Source organism: Cervus elaphus, chromosome 5, assembly GCF_910594005.1.
Source record: "Cervus elaphus chromosome 5, mCerEla1.1, whole genome shotgun sequence".
NCBI classification, from domain to species: Eukaryota; Metazoa; Chordata; class Mammalia; order Artiodactyla; family Cervidae; genus Cervus; species Cervus elaphus.
This window is the reverse complement of record NC_057819.1, coordinates 101,519,779-101,537,620: the sequence shown is the minus strand read 5'-3', so window position 1 is coordinate 101,537,620 and position 17,842 is coordinate 101,519,779. Positions and strand designations below refer to the sequence as shown.

Sequence of the window (17,842 nt, the reverse complement as noted above, 5' to 3'; positions counted from 1 at the left end):
ATTAAGAAGCATGCCTGAAGCTGCCGTATAGCTCAGGGAGCTCAGCTCGGTGATGACCTAGAGGGGTGGGACGGGGGAGGGCGGTGGAGGGAGGCTTGAGAAGGAGGGGATGTATGTATACTTATAGACACACGCTACTGTACAGAAGAAACTAACGCAGTGTTGTAAATCAATTATACTCCAATTTTTTTTTTTCTTTTAATGAAAGAAAAAGGAATGCGCCAGAGGGTCACACAGCTAGTAAATTGCAAAGCTGAGGTTTGAACCCGTACTGGTTCCAGAGCCTGACTCCTCACCCAGCATTACAGGACCACCCCTGCCGCAGAGACTCTCAGAGTTAGGGCAACGGAAGACAGGCAGGGAGCATCCTTGCTCTTGGAGAGCTAGAGCTGGCAGTGGGGTGATGGGGGGGTAGGGATGGCCCAGTGGGTGAGGCCTCAGGTCCCAAATTCTGTTCTACTGTCCCGTCTTCCCAGAAGGCCAAGATGGATTGAGCTCCTGCTGTCAGCTCTTTATTTTAATCTCAGGGGGCTTCTGGGAGCTCGCCTCCCTCCCCCAACCCCAAGCTCCAGGCCCCTCCTCCCTCCAAGTCCTGGAATGAACCAGCCACAAATCCTCCTAATCCGTCAGCATCTCAGGGTGTGACTGTCTCCAGGGGCAAACCCAGCCCGGCAGCCAGGAGACCCCATTGCTCCCACCCACCCAGCGGTGACAGCCCAGGTGGGCCCACGCCACCTCACCCATGGGGAACAGCAAGAGCGGGGCCCTGTCCAAGGAGATCCTGGAGGAGCTGCAGCTGAACACCAAGTTCACGGAGGAGGAGTTGAGCACCTGGTACCAGTCCTTCCTGAAGGAGTGCCCCAGCGGCCGCATCACCCGGCAGGAGTTCCAGACCATCTACTCCAAGTTCTTCCCCGAGGCCGACCCCAAGGCCTACGCCCAGCATGTGTTCCGCAGCTTCGATGCCAACAGCGATGGCACCTTGGACTTCAAGGAGTACGTCATCGCCCTGCACATGACCAGCGCGGGCAAGACCAACCAGAAGCTGGAGTGGGCCTTCTCCCTCTACGACGTGGATGGCAACGGGACCATCAGCAAGAACGAGGTGCTGGAGATTGTCTCGGTCAGTGTCAGCCTCCTCATCTCCGGCTGAGAGGGACGGGGGTCTCGAGGAATCGGGCTGCCACTCATTCCTCATGGGGGCCTGTCTGGGAGGAGCGAGTGGACACCCGAGGTTGCTGACTCAGTGGTTCTGAGAATGTGGTCAGGAGGGGTCTCCAACAAACCGATGTTAATGGAGGGCTGGAGAATCCCCATAGACAGAGGAGCCTGGCCGGCGACAGTCCATGGGGTTGCAAAGAGTCAGACACGACTGAGTGACTAAGCACAGCACAGGGCACCTTCCCACAGCTTCATTTTCCTCCTAGAGAAGAAGAGTCTGGGTAATTTCCATTATTTACCTTTACTGTTTCCTTCTTTCCCTCCCATCTTTCTTGCTTTCTTCATTAAAGCGTTCTTCAGGGACTTCCCTGGTAGTCCAGTGGTTCCAGTGCGAGGGTGGTCTATGCTTCCAATGCAAGGGGTGCATTTTCCATCCCTGGTCAGGGAACTAAGATCCCACCTGCTGTGCAGTGCAGTTAAGAAAATATAAATAAATAAGTAGGTGTTAAAAAAAATAAAACCTCCTTCAAAACCTCCAATAGGACACACTCGGATTTTTTTTTTTTTTAATTGTTTATTTGGCTGCTGGGGGGTTTCTTAGTTGAGGCACATGAGGTCTAGTTCCCTGACCAGAGGTGGAACACCAACCCCACCCCCAGCATTGGGAGCCCAAAACTCTTAGCCACTGGACCACCAGGGAAGTCCCTTTCATAAAATCTTTTTTTTTTTCCTTTCATAAAATCTTATGGACAAACCCTAACGAGCTTTTTGGCCAACCCAAAATATTTATGTATTTATTTTATTTTTATTTTGGTCCTGTGGCTTTTGGGATCTTACTCCCCCAAACAGGGACTGAACCAGGGGCCATAGACACTGCAGTGAAAGCCCCAAGTCCTAACCACTGGAAAGCCAAGGAAGTCCCTTGTGAGTCATTTTAGAGACATAACATGTTTCAAATATGTTGGCCCAGGATCAGATCATCTGCCAAGATTTTTAGGTGTTTGAAAAGTAGTTTTATTTAATATAAAATGCATGCAGTTTAGAAACCTATGCAAAAGAAAATGAAAATTGCCTTTAATTTCATCCAGAGAAAACTACTATCAACAAATGGGCATGTATCTTTCCAGTCTTTTATCTATATATTTAAAAATAACTTTAGAATTAAGACATATCCACATATGGCTTTATCATACTTTTCTTCAGCCACTATTTTATTATGAATATTTTCAATATCAAATTGTTTTTAACAGCGGCTTAGAACTCCATCTTATAGATATGTCATAAAATTATTTAACCATTCCTATATTTTTGGACAATGAAGATGCGTCTATTTTTTCCCTATTATATCATTTTTATTTCCCTTCATTTAGTATCATTTTACTGAATTTTTTTGCCCCCCATCCCCACCCCATACCACTTGCTTTCTCTAATCCCATTCCTGTAAAGAGAGAATATTTTTCATCTTTTATATAATTTTTGAGGCATTTGTAATCCCTCTTTCATTCACCCAATTCTTCCACCCTTGTTAGGCAAAACCATAGATCAAACAGCCAAGGATGCAGCTGTGGTCAGCCACTCCTTCTTGGACCTAACGTTAGTGGCAGGTGTGTGTAGAAACCTCACTGGTCTCTGGGTGGGGCCTGCAGAGCAAGCTCCCTGGATTAACAGGTGGCCTGCGGCAGGGACCACCTCCTCAGAACCACCTAAAGGATGCCAGGCCCAGCAGAGGCCTCTGAGTTGGTGCTTCTTCAGAGAAAGGAGGAGGACGGAGATGAAGGGGTAGGGGGGAAGGGAAGGAGGAAGGAGAGGGTGGGGAGGCGTGGGGAGGCAGAGAGAGACGGGCACGTCCACAGGTGAGGCTATGCAAGAGCATGCCAAGCCTCTGCTGTTCACCATGTCCAAGGTCACTGGCCTGGGAGTCAGTCATCTGTTGTGGGTTCTGACGCACCACCACCAGGCTGCAGCGCCTCCAGAAAACCACAGAAGCTCCCACCCCCCAGGGTGGGGATGTAATGGTTCTTTCTTGGTCCATTTCCAGAGACCCTGACAGTGTGCCTTTGGTTTTAGAAGCAGGGTGATGGGCAGCCAGTCACTCCCAGCCTTTAGCCTTCCGGCCTGCCCATGGGTCCCTGGCTCAGGAACTTAAGGGAGCCCTTACTTCAGTGCCGGGTACCTCGGGGCTCTGAGCGCTGTCAGTGAGGCAGCTGCCCCAGCTGCGGGTTTTGACTTCCTTGCTTCTCTTGCTGCAGCACAGGGAGCTGAAAGGGAGTTTCTAAAGCCACTGCTCTTCCCTCCAGGTAAATTTCATAGGCATTACTACCCCTGCCCGGCTGGTTCCCCGGTGTCTCCACGGCATCCCAGTCCCAACACTTAGGTCGCAAGCTGGGACACTCAAGATGGGGGAGCCACAACCTGAGCATCCACTCTGGGTCTGGCCAGCCTGCTGGAATCCTAGTAACCTGGAGCTGAAAGGGCACATCAAGACTACCCTGTCCCTTTCCCTGATCACATGTCGGAAGGCACTTCCTGCTTTGCTGGACATTGTCTACTCAGCTCCTGTATTAGGTAGAGGAGAGGAAAGTGAGAAGGACCCTTGAGCTTTACCCTCCCTAAGCAGAGGGGTAAAGGAGGGGCTTCCAGAGGCCTTACCCAGCCCCTACCATGCTCCCCAAGACATTCCAGGAATAGCATGAGATGCAAGCACAGGGGTTCTAGAACCAAACTTGCCAGGGGGTTAGAATCTCCAGTCTTCTGCTTTTGGTTGGCTGAATTCTAGCAAGTTAGCTGATTCAGTTTCTCCATCTGTGAAATGGGCCAATAACACCCACCTCATAAAGCTGTCATGAGTTTACATGGAAAGACACCTAGAAATGTGGCACATGTTAATCACTTAACAAACATTAGCCCTTATTACCATAAGCAATCCATGTGGCGCTACTGTTGAAGAACCCACCTGCCAATGCAGGAGATGTAAGAGACACAGGTTCGAGCCCTGGATGGGGAACATCCCCTGGAGGAGGGCATGGCAACCCACTCCAGTATTCTTGTCTGGAGTCGGACACAACTGAAGTGACTTAGCACACATGTACCATAAACCAGCCTGCTAGGCAAACAAAATATCACTTGGATTCAGAAAAATCCATCTGATGTTCTAAAACTTCCGGGCAGTGAGGTTAAAGGTACCAGTTTTCAAAATGCAGCCTTCAGGAAGCTTTTTATTTCTTATTTTCATTTTTTAATACAATGAAAGCACTATGTCTGCATGGTCAGGAAATTCAGACTGTGCGAAAAGGGACAAAATAAGAAGGGAAAGTCATCCTCACCCTTCCTCCGCATTCCCTTCCCCTTCTTAAAAGTACAGATGCCCCCTCCCCACTCTCAGGAGCTAGGATTCAGTTGGGGCTGGTGGGTTGAGGGGGGACCTGGGCATCTACATTTTAACCTCGGCATCCTACTCATCCATGTGGGTTCCCCCAGGATCACTTCTTCTGACCGGTGCTCCCCCTCAATTTGGTGCAGGCTATCTTCAAAATGATCAGTCCTGAAGATGCAAAGCGTCTCCCAGAAGACGAGAACACCCCAGAGAAGCGAGCAGAGAAGATCTGGGGGTTCTTTGGCAAGAAGGATGATGGTGAGTGACTTCTCCTTCCCAGCCCTTGATTCACAGTCCCGGGCTATGTCCTAGAGACCCCAGTGAGATTGACCCTTCCCAGTCCAGAGACCAAGTGGGACGGAGGAGCCCTCCTCCCACTGCAAGGTGGTCAGCAGAAGAACGGTCAGCCCTTCTGGAGCTGACTGAAAATGTCACCACCTCCCATCACTCATAATCTCCATCACTGCCTGAGATTCTCTGGGGGCGAAGGCAGGCTCTAAATGATGGGGTGCTTTGGTTTTGTTTGGACAGAGTTAACCCACTTTGAAGAAAAAATAAAAAATTAAGGCAACAGCCCATCATTTTGTATACAAATGGCAAGTTTTGAGGCTTTGCAAGCATACCACTTTCTTTTTGAATGGAGTGCCCAGTTTTTTGTTGTTGTTTTAGGACACTTTGGTTTACTTGTTAAAACCAAACAAGTAGCCTTCTGCATGACTGGGATGGGGTAAAGCTCACTTCAGAATTAGCATGGCGTCCCAAGTAAGCAGGATCTCAATTTATATGGTGTTACTTTAGGAAATTAGTTTGGGTCCCCTCTCCCAACCCCCACGCTCCATCAGATGGAATTAGACTTCAATTCAATTTCAAGAGATTGATGGGGGTGGGGGGGTTGCTATGAGGGGAAATGAGGAGAGATCTTCAGGAGGCTGGGAAAGCCATCAGACTGCAAAGCAGATGAACGGCTTAAGGGCAGATGCAAGAAAAGTCTTAAACTGCAGGGCTGGGCTAAGAAAGTCTTGGTGAAGCTGAGGGTGTGTCCTCGGGTCCCCTTCTGCCAGGAGCTCACCTGTCTTGGCTCCCTCCCCTGTTCAGTCTGGCCAAGAGCAGCCAGTGGGGAGCGCGAGCTTGTACTGAAAGCGGTGATGGATTCCAGAAATGGGCGGTGGGGGCTGCTGGTGCCTGAGGCCCACATCCAACTCGGGAAGGACACAGGAGAGGGGTTGATGTCAGACGGGGACTGCAAACTTGAATGACCGCTGGGGCCAGGATGATGAATGTGAGAGAAGTGGACAGTGGCCCAATGAAGCAATAGGGACTGGCAAACAGTGGGGCATGAGGTTCTGCCTGGTTTTATGGCCTCTGGTCAATTGTTACCACATAGGAATACAGAGCTGTTGGGGCCTCATCATCTGTTTTTTTGTTTTTGTTGTTTTTTTAAGAGAAGCCAGCAATCGACATTTTTAAAATCTGAAATGCCTCCACTGATGAAACACTACATGGTCCACACACATCTGAGGAGCTGGTATTGGCCCATTTGTGATCTCCGGGCCAGTCTCTTACCACGCTTCCAGGTCACACGCCCAAGCAGGATGTTAAAGAAGGCCCCTACTAATCTGCAGTCCAGGGAGAAGGTAGATTAGCAACCAGATCTGTGATGTTAGGGTCAGAATTAGGGTGAGGCATGTGAGGTGCCCTGGCACAAGATTTAAGGAGACCCCCTTCTCAGGTGCCAGCCCTGTGCCCATACAATGCTGAAAGTGAGAGCCTCCTTAAATGTTGAAGGGTAGGTACCTCCCTTTCCTCACCCAGACATCACCTCCCCTTTGAACACCTTCTCCTGGCGGCTTCAGGTGCCTCCCAGTGGCACGTCACCCCTCTGGCTTTAACCCCCACCCTGACATCCTGCTGGGTCTGCGAGGTGCTGAGTCCCTTGTTCTGCTACTTGCTGACCTGAACACTGACCCCAGTGAATGTCCCAGGAGGCGGTGGTATTCCTGCCAGGTGACTTGTGTTTTCACATGGTCCATCTGAAGACCAGGCTTCACTCCACAATCAGCTTCTGACAGTAGGAGTTTCAAGCTATGAGGCTCATAGGGCACCTGGGACCTTAAAACCCACATTTCATCACCCTGACCTGCACAAGGAACCTACGTCCTAATCCAGGAAGGATTAAGGTCACCCCAAAGGCCTGGAACATAAAAAGCCAATGGAAACCCAGTTCAGCTAAGCTAAGCTTTATTGAGCACTTGGTACATCAGGACTATGAGCCTCTCCATAAGCAGGGAGGAACATCTGCCTCATTCTAGAGTCATTTCTGGGCTTCCCTGGTGGCTCAGACAGTAAAGAATCCGCCTGCAATGCAGGAGACCTGGGTTTGATCCCTGGGTTGGGAAGCTCCCCTGGCGGAGGGCTTGGCAACTCACTCCAGTATTCTTGTCTGGAGAGTCCCCATAGACAGAGGAGCCTGGCGGGCTAAAGTCCATGGAGTTGCAAAAAGTCAGACACAACTGAGCAACTAAGCAAGCACAGCACAGAGTCATTTCTACAGGTGACTGTCTCCCCATCAGACCAAGTTTCCCAGGCCAGGGGCATTATCTCACTCCCTTCCATGCCACAGCCTGCCCTCTGCCCCATGCAATGACCTCAGCCCCACATACAGTGACTCTGGCACAGAGGAAGGGCTTAGTGAGTTCATCTAACTGGAGAGAACTGAATTCAATAGTTGGGGCAAAACCCTTTCTTGTCCCAAATGGGGAGGTAGATTAGGGATGCAGAGATGCCTAAGAAAGGATCGCCAACCAATCAGAAGAGGCACAGCACCAGCCCAGCCTCCTGGAGACACTGCAGGGCCTGTCATTAACCCTCTCATTGCAGGTTCACCAGGAGGTCCAGGGGTCCTAGGAAAGAGTTGGAGGGTGGGGTTACCCTCAGGGGCAAGGAGATCAGTATTTTCATAATAGAGCCATCCACTCCGGGTATGCTTGCAAAGATCAGCTTCATCGCAGCTGGAAACAGCCTATCCTGACTGTATTATTTTTTCCTCTTGCAGATAAACTTACAGAGAAAGACTTCATCGAAGGGACCCTGGCCAATAAGGAAATTCTACGACTGATTCAATTCGAGCCTCAAAAAGTGAAGGAGAAACTGAAGGAAAAGAAACCCTGATGTCAACCGCTCAGGTCTCCTCCCTGCCCACCCCTCTCAAATAAACACGCGTGTGCACGCACACACACAAACACAAACACACACCGCCCCCGGGGCCTGGAGGGCCTCCAACCCACAGCACATTAAACCCTCCTGCACACCTCCCTGCCAAACCAAAGTGTCGTTAAGCAAGTCACCAAGTCCCGCCCACTACACTGCCCGCCTCCCCACCCCTCAGCCAGCCAGCCCAGGCCTCCGTAATATTTCCAGGATTAGGTCACAGGAGCCCTAAATATAGGTCACTGGAGCCCTAAATACCCCCCGCCCCCATGTAAGCTCCTTTGTGAATTGTTAGGTAAGCAGGTTCCAATAAATGCAAGAGGAGCCGGGCACTCAGCTGACTGGTCATTCTCCAACTGGAAAAGGAAATGATTTCTGTCGGTTCAGCCTCACGGACAAGGCTGTGTCGCCGTCCCAGTCACAGACCAAGGTGCGGGGACTGTGGTGCTGGAGGAAAGAGACACGGCCCTGTTCTGGTACAGCTCAGGGTGCAGAGGGGACCATAAACCTTGAAGAAGCCGGCGTGGGTGGCGAGGTTACCATGGATACACGCAAAGCATTGTGGGAAGATACAGTGGGCGGGGCCGACTTGTCCAGAGATGGGGAAGGTGTTCTCGATGAAGAGGCGTTTCAACCAAGACCCAGGGGACTGGAGTGGGGAAAAAGTGAGGGTGGAAAAGTGATGTGTCTCAGAGACCCTGAGTCTGGATTGAGCAGTTCAAGTTCCAGGACCCTGAGAAGGCCAGTGTAGCCCGAGAGCAGAGGGAGGAGGAGGGGAGAGCAAACTGTGAGTTAAACTTCCAAAGTAGGCGGGGTGGGGGGCGGGAGGGGGGTGGTGTGGATGGCGGAGCAGACCATGCAAGGACTTCCCTGCAGGCCAGGGGAAGACCCAGGGTTCACCGTGGGGATAGTGGGGGCTGTGTGGGGTTGGAAGTAGGAAGGATTTATGTTTGTAAGAGAACTTCCCCCCCCCCCCACCCCCCGCAGGGTAGAAATAAATTAGGCAAGACTGGGGCCTGGACATCACACTTCTATAATCGCCCAGGTGGCCTGGGCCAGGGGAACAGCAGTGGGGTGGAGAGAACATGACCTGCTCGGAGATATTTAGAAGGTAGGGTCCACCTGACTGGTTCAGGGGAAGAAGGAGGAGCAAGGATGGTCAGCAGCCAGGTTTGCGGCTTGGGTGCCCAGTGTAATCTGTTTGATTACACCAGGATGCCTCAATAGTTTTCACCTGGTTTTCATTGGCTTGTCAATAGATTTCACTGGTGACAGCCACCAAGGTGGGGATCAGCAGGGAGAGATGCTGATTTCGGGGGAGGATGACAAGTTCAGTTCTGATCCACTGCAAGGTGAAGACAGATGTCCCCACAGCCCCTACTTTTTAGGGGCAAGGAAAAGGAGCCACAGAGTCAGCAAGTGGCTTGGCTAGCTAGGGTCAGCTAATGAGTGGAAGCCAGCCCAGCGCTGCCCATTGGCCCACACTCCCTTATCAGAGCTCCACCCGTGGGTTCTCAAGATCATTGTGTTCATTGTTTTGAAAGCTCTTTTATTCTTCAGCCTTAAATTCCAAGACAAGGTCAGAAAAATATGTAGGTGTCCCGGACACTTGAGCAACCTGTGTCCAACCCTCTGGGGCTATGGAGTCTCCATCTGCTGGTGTGGGGGGGATCACCCCCGCTTTAGCAACAGCAACGGCTCAATCACTGCCACCAGACAGTGCTGCTCTTGGTGGAGGACGGCCTTGAGAATCATCATCATACTTAAGGATGCAGTGTTTCCTATGAGCCAGGCATTCTGCTGGATACTGGGCATTATTTCACTGATGGAGGTGTAATTATTAATATCCCCAGAGTATGGATGAGGACACTGAGGCCACAAAGTAAGAGTAGGGTTAGTACTCGAACCAGAGTCCCTTTGATTACACCAGAATGCCTCAAGTTTTGACCTGGACCTGGACCTGATAGGACCTGATAGGATCTGATAGGACCTATAGGACAGAGAATTCTGGGATCGCACAGCATCAGAGCATCTAGTCCAGCAGTTTTGGCAGGAGGAGAGAAGCTAGCTGCCCAAGATGCCCCTCCAGCATCAGACATAGAGGCCACCCAGGAGCCATCTCAGAGAGAGAAGAAAGGCCCAGGGTGGCCTAGGGGAAGAAGCAAAGGGCTCAAGGCCTCACTCCAGTGCTCTTTCCCAAGCTGTGTGCTGGGCTGCTGCTGTGCCTCCTGGGCTCACTAGCCATCGGTGTTTCTAGAATTGCAATGTTCCAGTGATTGCAAAGCCAGAATAGAGGCCCACTAGGTGGGATTTTTTTTTTAATTTAGGCTGTGCTGGGTCTTCATTGCAGTGCACAGGCTTTCTCTAGTTGCAGCAAGCAGGGGCTACTCTTCATTGCTGGGAGAGGGCGTCTCACTGTGGTGGCTTCTCTTGTTGTGGAGCACAGGCTTTATGGTACCCACGGTAGTTGTGGTGCCTGGGCCTAGTTTCCCCTCTGCATGTGGAATCTTCTAGGCCCAGGGATCAAATCCGTGTCCCCTGCACTGGCAGGCGAATTCTTCACTGGACCACTTTAAAACAACAGCAAAGTGAATGATCTAGGGAGCAGTCTAGAAGAAGGCAGACACCTGCCTTCTACTCTTTTGACACCTGACCTCTACTTCTCTCCCCTACCCTTCTGTCCACTCCTCTTAGTCCCTGAGACAATGGACCACCAAGGCTTATTATCCCCAGGCTTATTACTGCAGTTCTTTTTCCCATTTCTGGCGAGGAGCAGTGCACCAGGTTCTCAAGGGGTGGAAACCTTCAGTTCCAGTGAGAAAACCAATGGAAAAGAATAGACAAAACACATATCAAATTTAAAAACTTATTTTAATCATTAGCATAACAATAGCAAGCAGTCTGATGTGTGTGGCACCCCATTTGTGGAGTGAGTGGGGATCACTTAATTACAAACACTTTTAAAAAGTCCCTTTTATAAATGGCAGGGCCCTGAATAACTGACTCTCAATAGCATCCAGTGCTCCTGAGACATTTCTTTGTTTCCTTTGATGGATGTGTTCTGAACCTGTTCTCAACCAGCTATGCTGGGAACCAGCTAGGAATTCACACAGCCCAACTTTCTAGGTGCTAATAAGCCAGTGAGAAACAAGAGACTTTTACAGAACAAAATAACTAGGGCATATATCTTAGTGATTGAATTGTGGATAATCTGGACACAAAAAAGAAACCTTTGTTATGTACTTGCCTAAGGTCATTGCTTCAGTTTCCTCTGGTGCAGAGCAGAGCCAGGACTCGGGGGAGGGGAAGACGGGCACTTCAGGTGCAAAATTTAAGGTGGGTGACCAAAAGCTCAGTAATCAACATAAATAATACTTTGATGTAATCATTTCAAAATAAAAATTAATGTTAAAATGTCCATTATGAGCAAAATATTTTTTTTAAAAAATTTCTTTCTGGCTGCTTTCTGCATCATGCAGGATTTTTAGTTCCCCAACCAGGATAGAACCCACACGCCCTGCAGTGGAAGCATGGAGTCTTAACCACTGGACCACCAGGGAAGTTCCTCAAAAAATTTTTAAAGTCAGCACCAGACTGCATTTCTATCTCATGGTCCCATGTACTCCACCCTCATCCTGGCCTGGTTCCAATAAAATATCCTTTTAATGAATGGGCCATGGGCTGTAGCTCACGGAATTGTTGTTGCTTTTTTTATCGCATTAAAATAGTACTTGACGATTGTGGAGTATTGTTGTTTTTATTTTTAGTTCTCTCTCCCATTTTGCACCTGAACTGAGTTCCTCACTTGCCTCACCCTGGTCCCTGTCCTGCTGCCAAGTGTCCTTGACCATGGAGTTGCCAGGTGACATACCAGATGTGCAGTTAGACTTGAATTTCACATAAAATATATCCCATGGGATATACTTAGACAATACTATTATTCATTGATCCAAAATTCAAATTTAATTGAGGATTGTATATTTTTAATTGCTGAATCTGGCAACCATACTTGATAAGCATCATACCTCCGTCCCCCTAAAATAAGGCAGGATTTGGCCCAACAGCAATATATCCTGCCCACCCACTCACGTACAGTTCACATATTATAAAAGCAACACTCCTAAACACCAACACCATATGCTCTGTGTTTCCATAGAGCATTCCTCCTTTGACCTTCCTCAGCCTCTCGTCTTACAGTTTCAGTCACTGAACTTGTCCCTAAGCCTGGGCCCTCCTCTGCCTCCAGAAACATCCTCCACTCAGGGCCTGCAGCACAACTCATTCCCCATCAGCATACCGGATTCCCTAGCCCTTGCCCCCTCAGCACCCCCTTGACATGTCCAGATCACCCACAGTCCTCTCATTTCAGCTGGGTACCCTCCAGCTCTTAGCATAATTTCCATAGGAGAAGTAGAATTCTTATCAGTGGGGACTTGGGCCAGGGAGAGCAGTGGGTAAACCTCCCAGGGAAGCAGGTACAGCCATTGATGGCAAACCAACCATGGCAGAGAACAATAGACAAGTGAGGCTTGAAGAAGTCAAGCTCAGAAAGGCAGGTAGGGCCAGAAAGGTGAGAAAACCACCAATGGCAACTTTGAGAGGGGCCCTGGGAGCTGGGGCCAACACTCCAAGGAAGGATGGGCTTGTCTCGGGTCAAACAGAACTTCCATGGAGTGGGATCCGCACTGTCAGAGGAGGAGGGCAGGCAGGTCACAGCCTAACCGCTGAATGCAGAATGCCGCAGGCCTCACTGGACCAGTGGCCAGCTCAGAGGGGCTTCTAGTTCCAGTGCATCCTGCCCTGGATTTTCAAAATGTAGGCTTGCAGCAGAATTACCTGGGCTGCTTGTTATACAAATCCCATCACCAGCCATCTAAGTGCTCAGGTGCATCTCTCAGTATCTTTGCCATGAATGAGTCAGACTCTGCATGTGAAACACTTGGCAGGTGGTCCTGGGACACCCTGTTCCTGACTTCAGGTGGACACCTGGTGCCACGAAGGGGAAAGGAAGGGAAGCGCTGGCCTCTGTTTCCGAGCAGACATCTCTCTGAGTCCTCAGGTTCCAGGCACTCGAATTTGGGGTCAGCCTGGGAGGCTGGTGGTCATTCCGGAAAACACACCTGCGGGGGTGATGAGGATGACAAGGGCAGGCAGAAGTGGTGAGGGTATGCAGCCTCTGTCTATGGAGCATGGAAAGCCTGGAAAGAGTCGTGGCATCAGGAGAGAGCTGGGTGCGCTGGAAGGATGCTCAGCCTGCATCATCCAGCTTGGCTGCTGCCCCCCTCAAGTGCTCAGGAGTCCCCGGGAACTGGTGCAGTGGGCTCCTGCCTAGATCTCACTCTCTTCGAAGATCTCCTCCATGGTGTGCACCAGGGTGAAGTCGCCCTCGCTGCTCTCCGACAGGCTGCTGCCGCGGGGCCAGGCTACGTGGCCTTGACGGGGCGGGGCGCCCACCACCCCTAGGCCCTCCCGGGTCAAGTGCAGGAGCCGCCCACCACCGGGCGAGGGCTGTGCCTTCTGCAGCGACCCAGAGTTGGTCCCCTCCGAGAGCTTCTTGGGACATTTCCCCAGGAATCGGAAGTTCTTCCCTAGGACCCAGGCTCTGCAGCCTGAGTGGTGGGCTAGCAAGAACCGGGCCCACTGCTTCCGCAGCTCGGCCTTTACCTGCCGGGTGAGAAGAGAGCAGGGTTACTGCCTGGGAATCATTGAATCCTGCATCCACTCAGCAAATGTGTGTTGAGTGGCTACTCAGGACCACCCTTTGGAAACCTGCGTTCTCACTAGGGGAAGGGAACAGAGAAGCAGACACCTGTGAGCAGAGCAGAGGGTAGTAACACCTGATGCTGTTAGGCAGGACCATGGGAGGAGGCCACAAAAATATGAGACACAGTGTTTAGAAAAGGACTGTGTCAAGGTGGCATTTGAGACCTGCCTGGTGAATCAAGGGACCCTGTGTGAAGATACAGAAAAGGCAGCAGTGAGCAAGACAGACGAGGTTTTGCTGTCAAGCAGCTTAGATTCTAGTGGAAGGAGTCAGAGATCAATATTTAAACCTGGGATGGGGAGAGGGGAGGATGAAAGGGAGCTAGAAATCCCACCAGCTCCTAAGTCAGGAGCAAACTGCTCCAGCCTGGGCCCTTCCCCCTTTCAAGCCTCTTTCCAAGTGAGCAGAGAGCTGACTGGTGCTCTGCAATAATGATAAATATAACCATTGTTACGAGGCAGAGGACCTTTACCACACACACCCCAGGGTAACACTGCAGGGTAGGGACTGTTGCTACTCCCATTTTACAGGCTAAGGTTCCAAGAGCCATGGTGACCTAACGCAGAGCTCCTAAACGGGTGAGTCTTCACAGCTTGATGCAAACTTTTGGACTCTAGACTTGCAGCTGGTTTCCTCTATCACACTTTGATCCTCCTGGCATAGCTCCAGCGGGGCCACGGTTGGGTTCTGTAAAGAAAACTCACCCCAACACCTTGCCCCTGGAGTCTAAGCTACCTCTTCTTCTCTCCACGGAACACCCAAGGTGCCCATTTGTCCCAACACATGCTGGCCACTGCAGGTCTCCCCATGGCACTGTCATATAAACTGAACCCTCCAGGGGGCAGCAGGATGCCAGCCCCAGCCTCGCAGGAAGCTAGAAGTCAGCATGGAAAACTTACCTCTCCATTAGCAAAGCAATACTGCCAGGCCACCAGTAGCCCCTGGAATGAAAGGAAGAGGTGGTGTGAAGTTCACCTCGGTAGAAGATGTGTCTGAGGGTCACTTGGAATGTCTGCAGGCCGGCCCTAGTCTCAGCAGCTTCTACAACAGACAGGCAGCTACTTGCTTGTGCTAACTAGAGTTAGTCTAGTTAGTACGTACTGGTGATGTTAACTCTGATTTCCATGGAGTCTCTTCTTACTTTGACACCCACCACCCACATCAGCCAAGGCATTTGCTTAGGTGGTCATAGGTCAATGATGTGTGTGTGTGTGTGTGAGTCGCTCAGTTATGTCCAACTCTTTGCAACCCCATGGACTGTAGCCTGCCAGGCTCTTCTATCCATGTGATTCTCCTGGCAAGAATACTGGAGTGGGTTGTCATTCCCTTCTCCAGGGGATCTTCCTGACCCAGGGATCAAACCCAGGTCTTCTGCATTGCAGGCAGATTCTTTACCATCTGAGTCACCAGGGGAAGCCCAGCACCATTTATTCAATTATACAAATACTGAAAAAGGCAACTGTCCCATTTCTACTTGTCCATAGTGGGCAATTAAGCTATTTTTGTATTTTGCCTGACTTGCATCCTTTCCTGACCCTCCCCCACTCCCTGAGCGTCTGGCAGGGCTGTCAATCATGCTGTCCTCATGTTCTGTGAAAGCTATCACCACCATAAGCTGCTCAAATGGTCGTGTGACCCTAGCAGGGCCAATCACAATTCTTTTCACCAACAAAGAAGGCTTTGTCTTTTCCCCGCATTGGCCAAGTTCAGAGTCAAAGTCAGTCTGGAGACACTCAAGGGCATCTCTCCTAGCCACACGGAGTGAGCCCCTCTGAGGATAAAGCCAACAAAGAGAAAAGCTGAGGCTGGAGATCATCAGGAGATGGGTTTCGGCGGTACTGCTATGGCTTTCCCAGAGACACAAGGGTCTCTGGGACTTAGGCTGTGTGTCTGATACACTGGAGCTCAATATGCGTGCAGGACCCAAGGGCTTGAGTGTTTATGGGAAGAACATCATAAAACGCCAGGACTCACAAGGAAAGGACACGTTTCCAAACAGAGAGTGAAGGTCATGGTGTAGGCTGACTCTTCCATCCCTCTTGATAACATTTCTCTCATCTGCTGTTGCTAGGGTGGGAGGTTTGGTGCTGGGAACAGAGTTGGAATTGAAAAGGAATTATAAAATGTTGCTGGGTTGGGGGGGGTTGATTTTTATGCTCGTCCTCATGGAAGCCAGAGATCGCCATGCGGGCTGATACGACATCAGTCACGTGTTTGGATTCTGCCCAGGGGCGGGGAATTTTCCTTCTCCTGGGCACCTTTATTCCATGGCTACAGAATGGCTCTGCTCTAGGGCTCCTAAAGGGGGCACAGTGCAACTAATTTTACCATTCTCACACACTCAGCCTCCTTGGAAGCTCAGAGCTGCTTTGTGCAGTTGGCAGGGCAGGTGTTATTTGCCCCTGGGTCTAGGATATTAGAATAGGGTGCTGGAACTCTCATGAATCAGTTGGCTAAAATAGGATTCCACATCACAAGCATCTCTTTCACTTCTTCGCGTTCCTGAGTCACGATTGGAGGAACATGCTGGCGTCTGGTTAATTCTCGTTTTGGATGAAGCAGGTGTGAAGGGCTCGGCCCCACGAGCAGATGGCTCTCACCCCGTATGTCGCACCATGTGGCAGTCTCTCCAGAGATCCTTTGAGAGCAGCGGGGGGCTGATGAAATCCTCTAAGTAATAAGACCTTGGGAGAGCGAAGCCCCCCCCCCACCAAAGCAGTTCAGTTCAGTTGCTCAGTCGTGTCTGACTCTTTGCGACCCCATGAACCGCAGCACACCAGGCTTCCCTGTCCATCACCAACTCCCGGAGTCCACCCAAACCCATGTCCATTGAGTCGGTGATGCCATCCAACCATCTCATCCTCTGTCGTCCCCTTCTCTTCCTGCCCTCAATCCCTCCCAGCATCAGGATCTTTTCCAATGAGTCAGCTCTTCGCATCACGTGGCCAAAGTATTGGAGTTTCAGCTTCAACATCAGTCCTTCCAATGAACACCCAGGACTGATTTCCTTTACGATGGACTGGTTGGATCTCCTTGCAGTCCAAGGGACTCTCAAGAGTCTTCTCCAACACTGCAGTTCAAAAGCATCAATTCTTCGGCACTCAGCTTTCTTTATAGTTCAACTCTCACATCCCATACATGACTACTGGAAAAACCATAGCCTTGACTAGATGGACCTTTGTTGGCAAAGTAATGTCTCTGCTTTTTAATATGCTATCTAGGTTGGTCATAACTTTCCTTCCAAGGAGTAAGTGTCTTTTAATTTCATGGCTGCAATCACCATCTGCAGTGAATTTGGAGCCTCCCAAAAATAAAGTCAGCCACTGTTTCCACTGTTTCCCCACCTATTTGCCATGAAGTGATGGGACCAGATGCCATGATCTTAGTTTTCTGAATGCCAAAGCAGTAAGGAAAGGAAACTGTTGGGTCCAGTGCTGACTCCTGTGGCGGAGCCGCTAAGACACAGCCCACTGATTCTGCACCTGCTCACGTGCCCACCTGAGCTCCCACCCCTGCCGGTGGACAGGAGGGAGGAGCACAGGGGTGTTCAGAAGGAGGGCAGCCTCTGCCCCAGCACGAGGCTCTCGGTGTGCTTCTGGCTCTCTCTGGAGAGCCTGTCTGATTCCTCACCCTCCTCGGCAGTGCTCTGGGGGAGCAGGGCTGCAGGACCAAGTGATCAGTGTGGTAGCTGGTCTCCAGAGACCACCCCAAGGTTTTCTCCCCTCCCTTTATGTGACTCCGAACATCAAGAGGTGGATCTTATCTTCCCTCCCTTCGAGGCTGGGATGATCTTGTGACTCCTCCTGTGAGCACAATGTGGTGGGAAGTGACATTCTGGGAATTCTGACCCTCCCTCTTAGAACACTTGCTCTGGGGATTTTCTGGGAGTCCAGCTGCCACGCTTCAAGGCATACAAGATACATGGAGAAGCCACGTGGAGGAGGATGGAGGTTCTCTGATCCATATCCTCAGCGGCACTCCCAGACGACAGCCCATGGCAACGTCCAGCGTGTGAATGAGCCGTCTTGGATGTTCCAGCTCAGTCCAGCCTTCAGATGTTTGCTCAGTTCAGTTCAGTTCAGTTGCTCAGTCATATCCAATTCTTTGCGACCCCATAAATCGCAGCACGCCAGGCCTCCCTGTCCATCACCAACTCCCAGAGTTTACTCAAACTCATGTCCATCGAGTCAGTGATGCCATCCAGCCATCTCATCCTCTGTCATCCCCTTCTCCTCCTGCCCCCAATCCCTCCCAGCATCAGGATCTTTTCAAATGAGTCAACTCTTCGCATCAGGTGGCGAAAGTATTGGAGTTTCAGCTTCAGCATCAGTCCTTCC

The 17,842-nt window shown here is 50.7% G+C and overlaps 2 protein-coding genes across 4 annotated transcripts in view; one reads left to right on the top strand and one right to left on the bottom strand.

Moving 5' to 3' along the window:
• The first annotated feature begins 662 nt into the window (after positions 1–662).
• RCVRN (recoverin) lies at positions 663–8,073 on the top strand. Its single transcript, XM_043900937.1, has 3 exons — positions 663–1,123; positions 4,681–4,792; positions 7,587–8,073. Exons 1-3 carry the CDS (start codon positions 743–745, stop codon positions 7,700–7,702), a joined length of 609 nt encoding a protein of 202 aa, XP_043756872.1. The 5' UTR covers positions 663–742; the 3' UTR covers positions 7,703–8,073.
• Positions 8,074–10,561: 2,488 nt separating this feature from the next.
• The window catches only part of GLP2R (glucagon like peptide 2 receptor), a 51,751-nt gene continuing 44,470 nt past the window's right edge, over positions 10,562–17,842 (bottom strand). The window contains exons 13-14 of one of the 3 annotated variants that reach the window (XM_043903836.1): positions 14,405–14,446; positions 10,562–13,405 (exon numbers count right to left, since the gene is read on the bottom strand). In XM_043903836.1, the coding sequence (XP_043759771.1) occupies positions 13,070–13,405; positions 14,405–14,446 (378 nt within the window). In that variant the 3' untranslated portion in view covers positions 10,562–13,069. The remainder of the gene's footprint in view (positions 13,406–14,404; positions 14,447–17,842) is intronic. The other 2 variants (XM_043903838.1, XM_043903837.1) reach the window with 2 other exon arrangements.

What these genes read in the sequence shown, in the direction of transcription:
- RCVRN (XM_043900937.1), top strand. Translation starts at nt 743, where the DNA reads ATGGGGAACAGCAAGAGCGGGGCCCTGTCCAAGGAGATCCTGGAGGAG. An exon ending in AGGTGCTGGAGATTGTCTCG is followed by an intron (nt 1,124 to 4,680) that starts GTCAGTGTCAGC and finishes AATTTGGTGCAG; the next exon opens with GCTATCTTCAAAATGATCAG. An exon ending in CTTTGGCAAGAAGGATGATG is followed by an intron (nt 4,793 to 7,586) that starts GTGAGTGACTTC and finishes TTCCTCTTGCAG; the next exon opens with ATAAACTTACAGAGAAAGAC.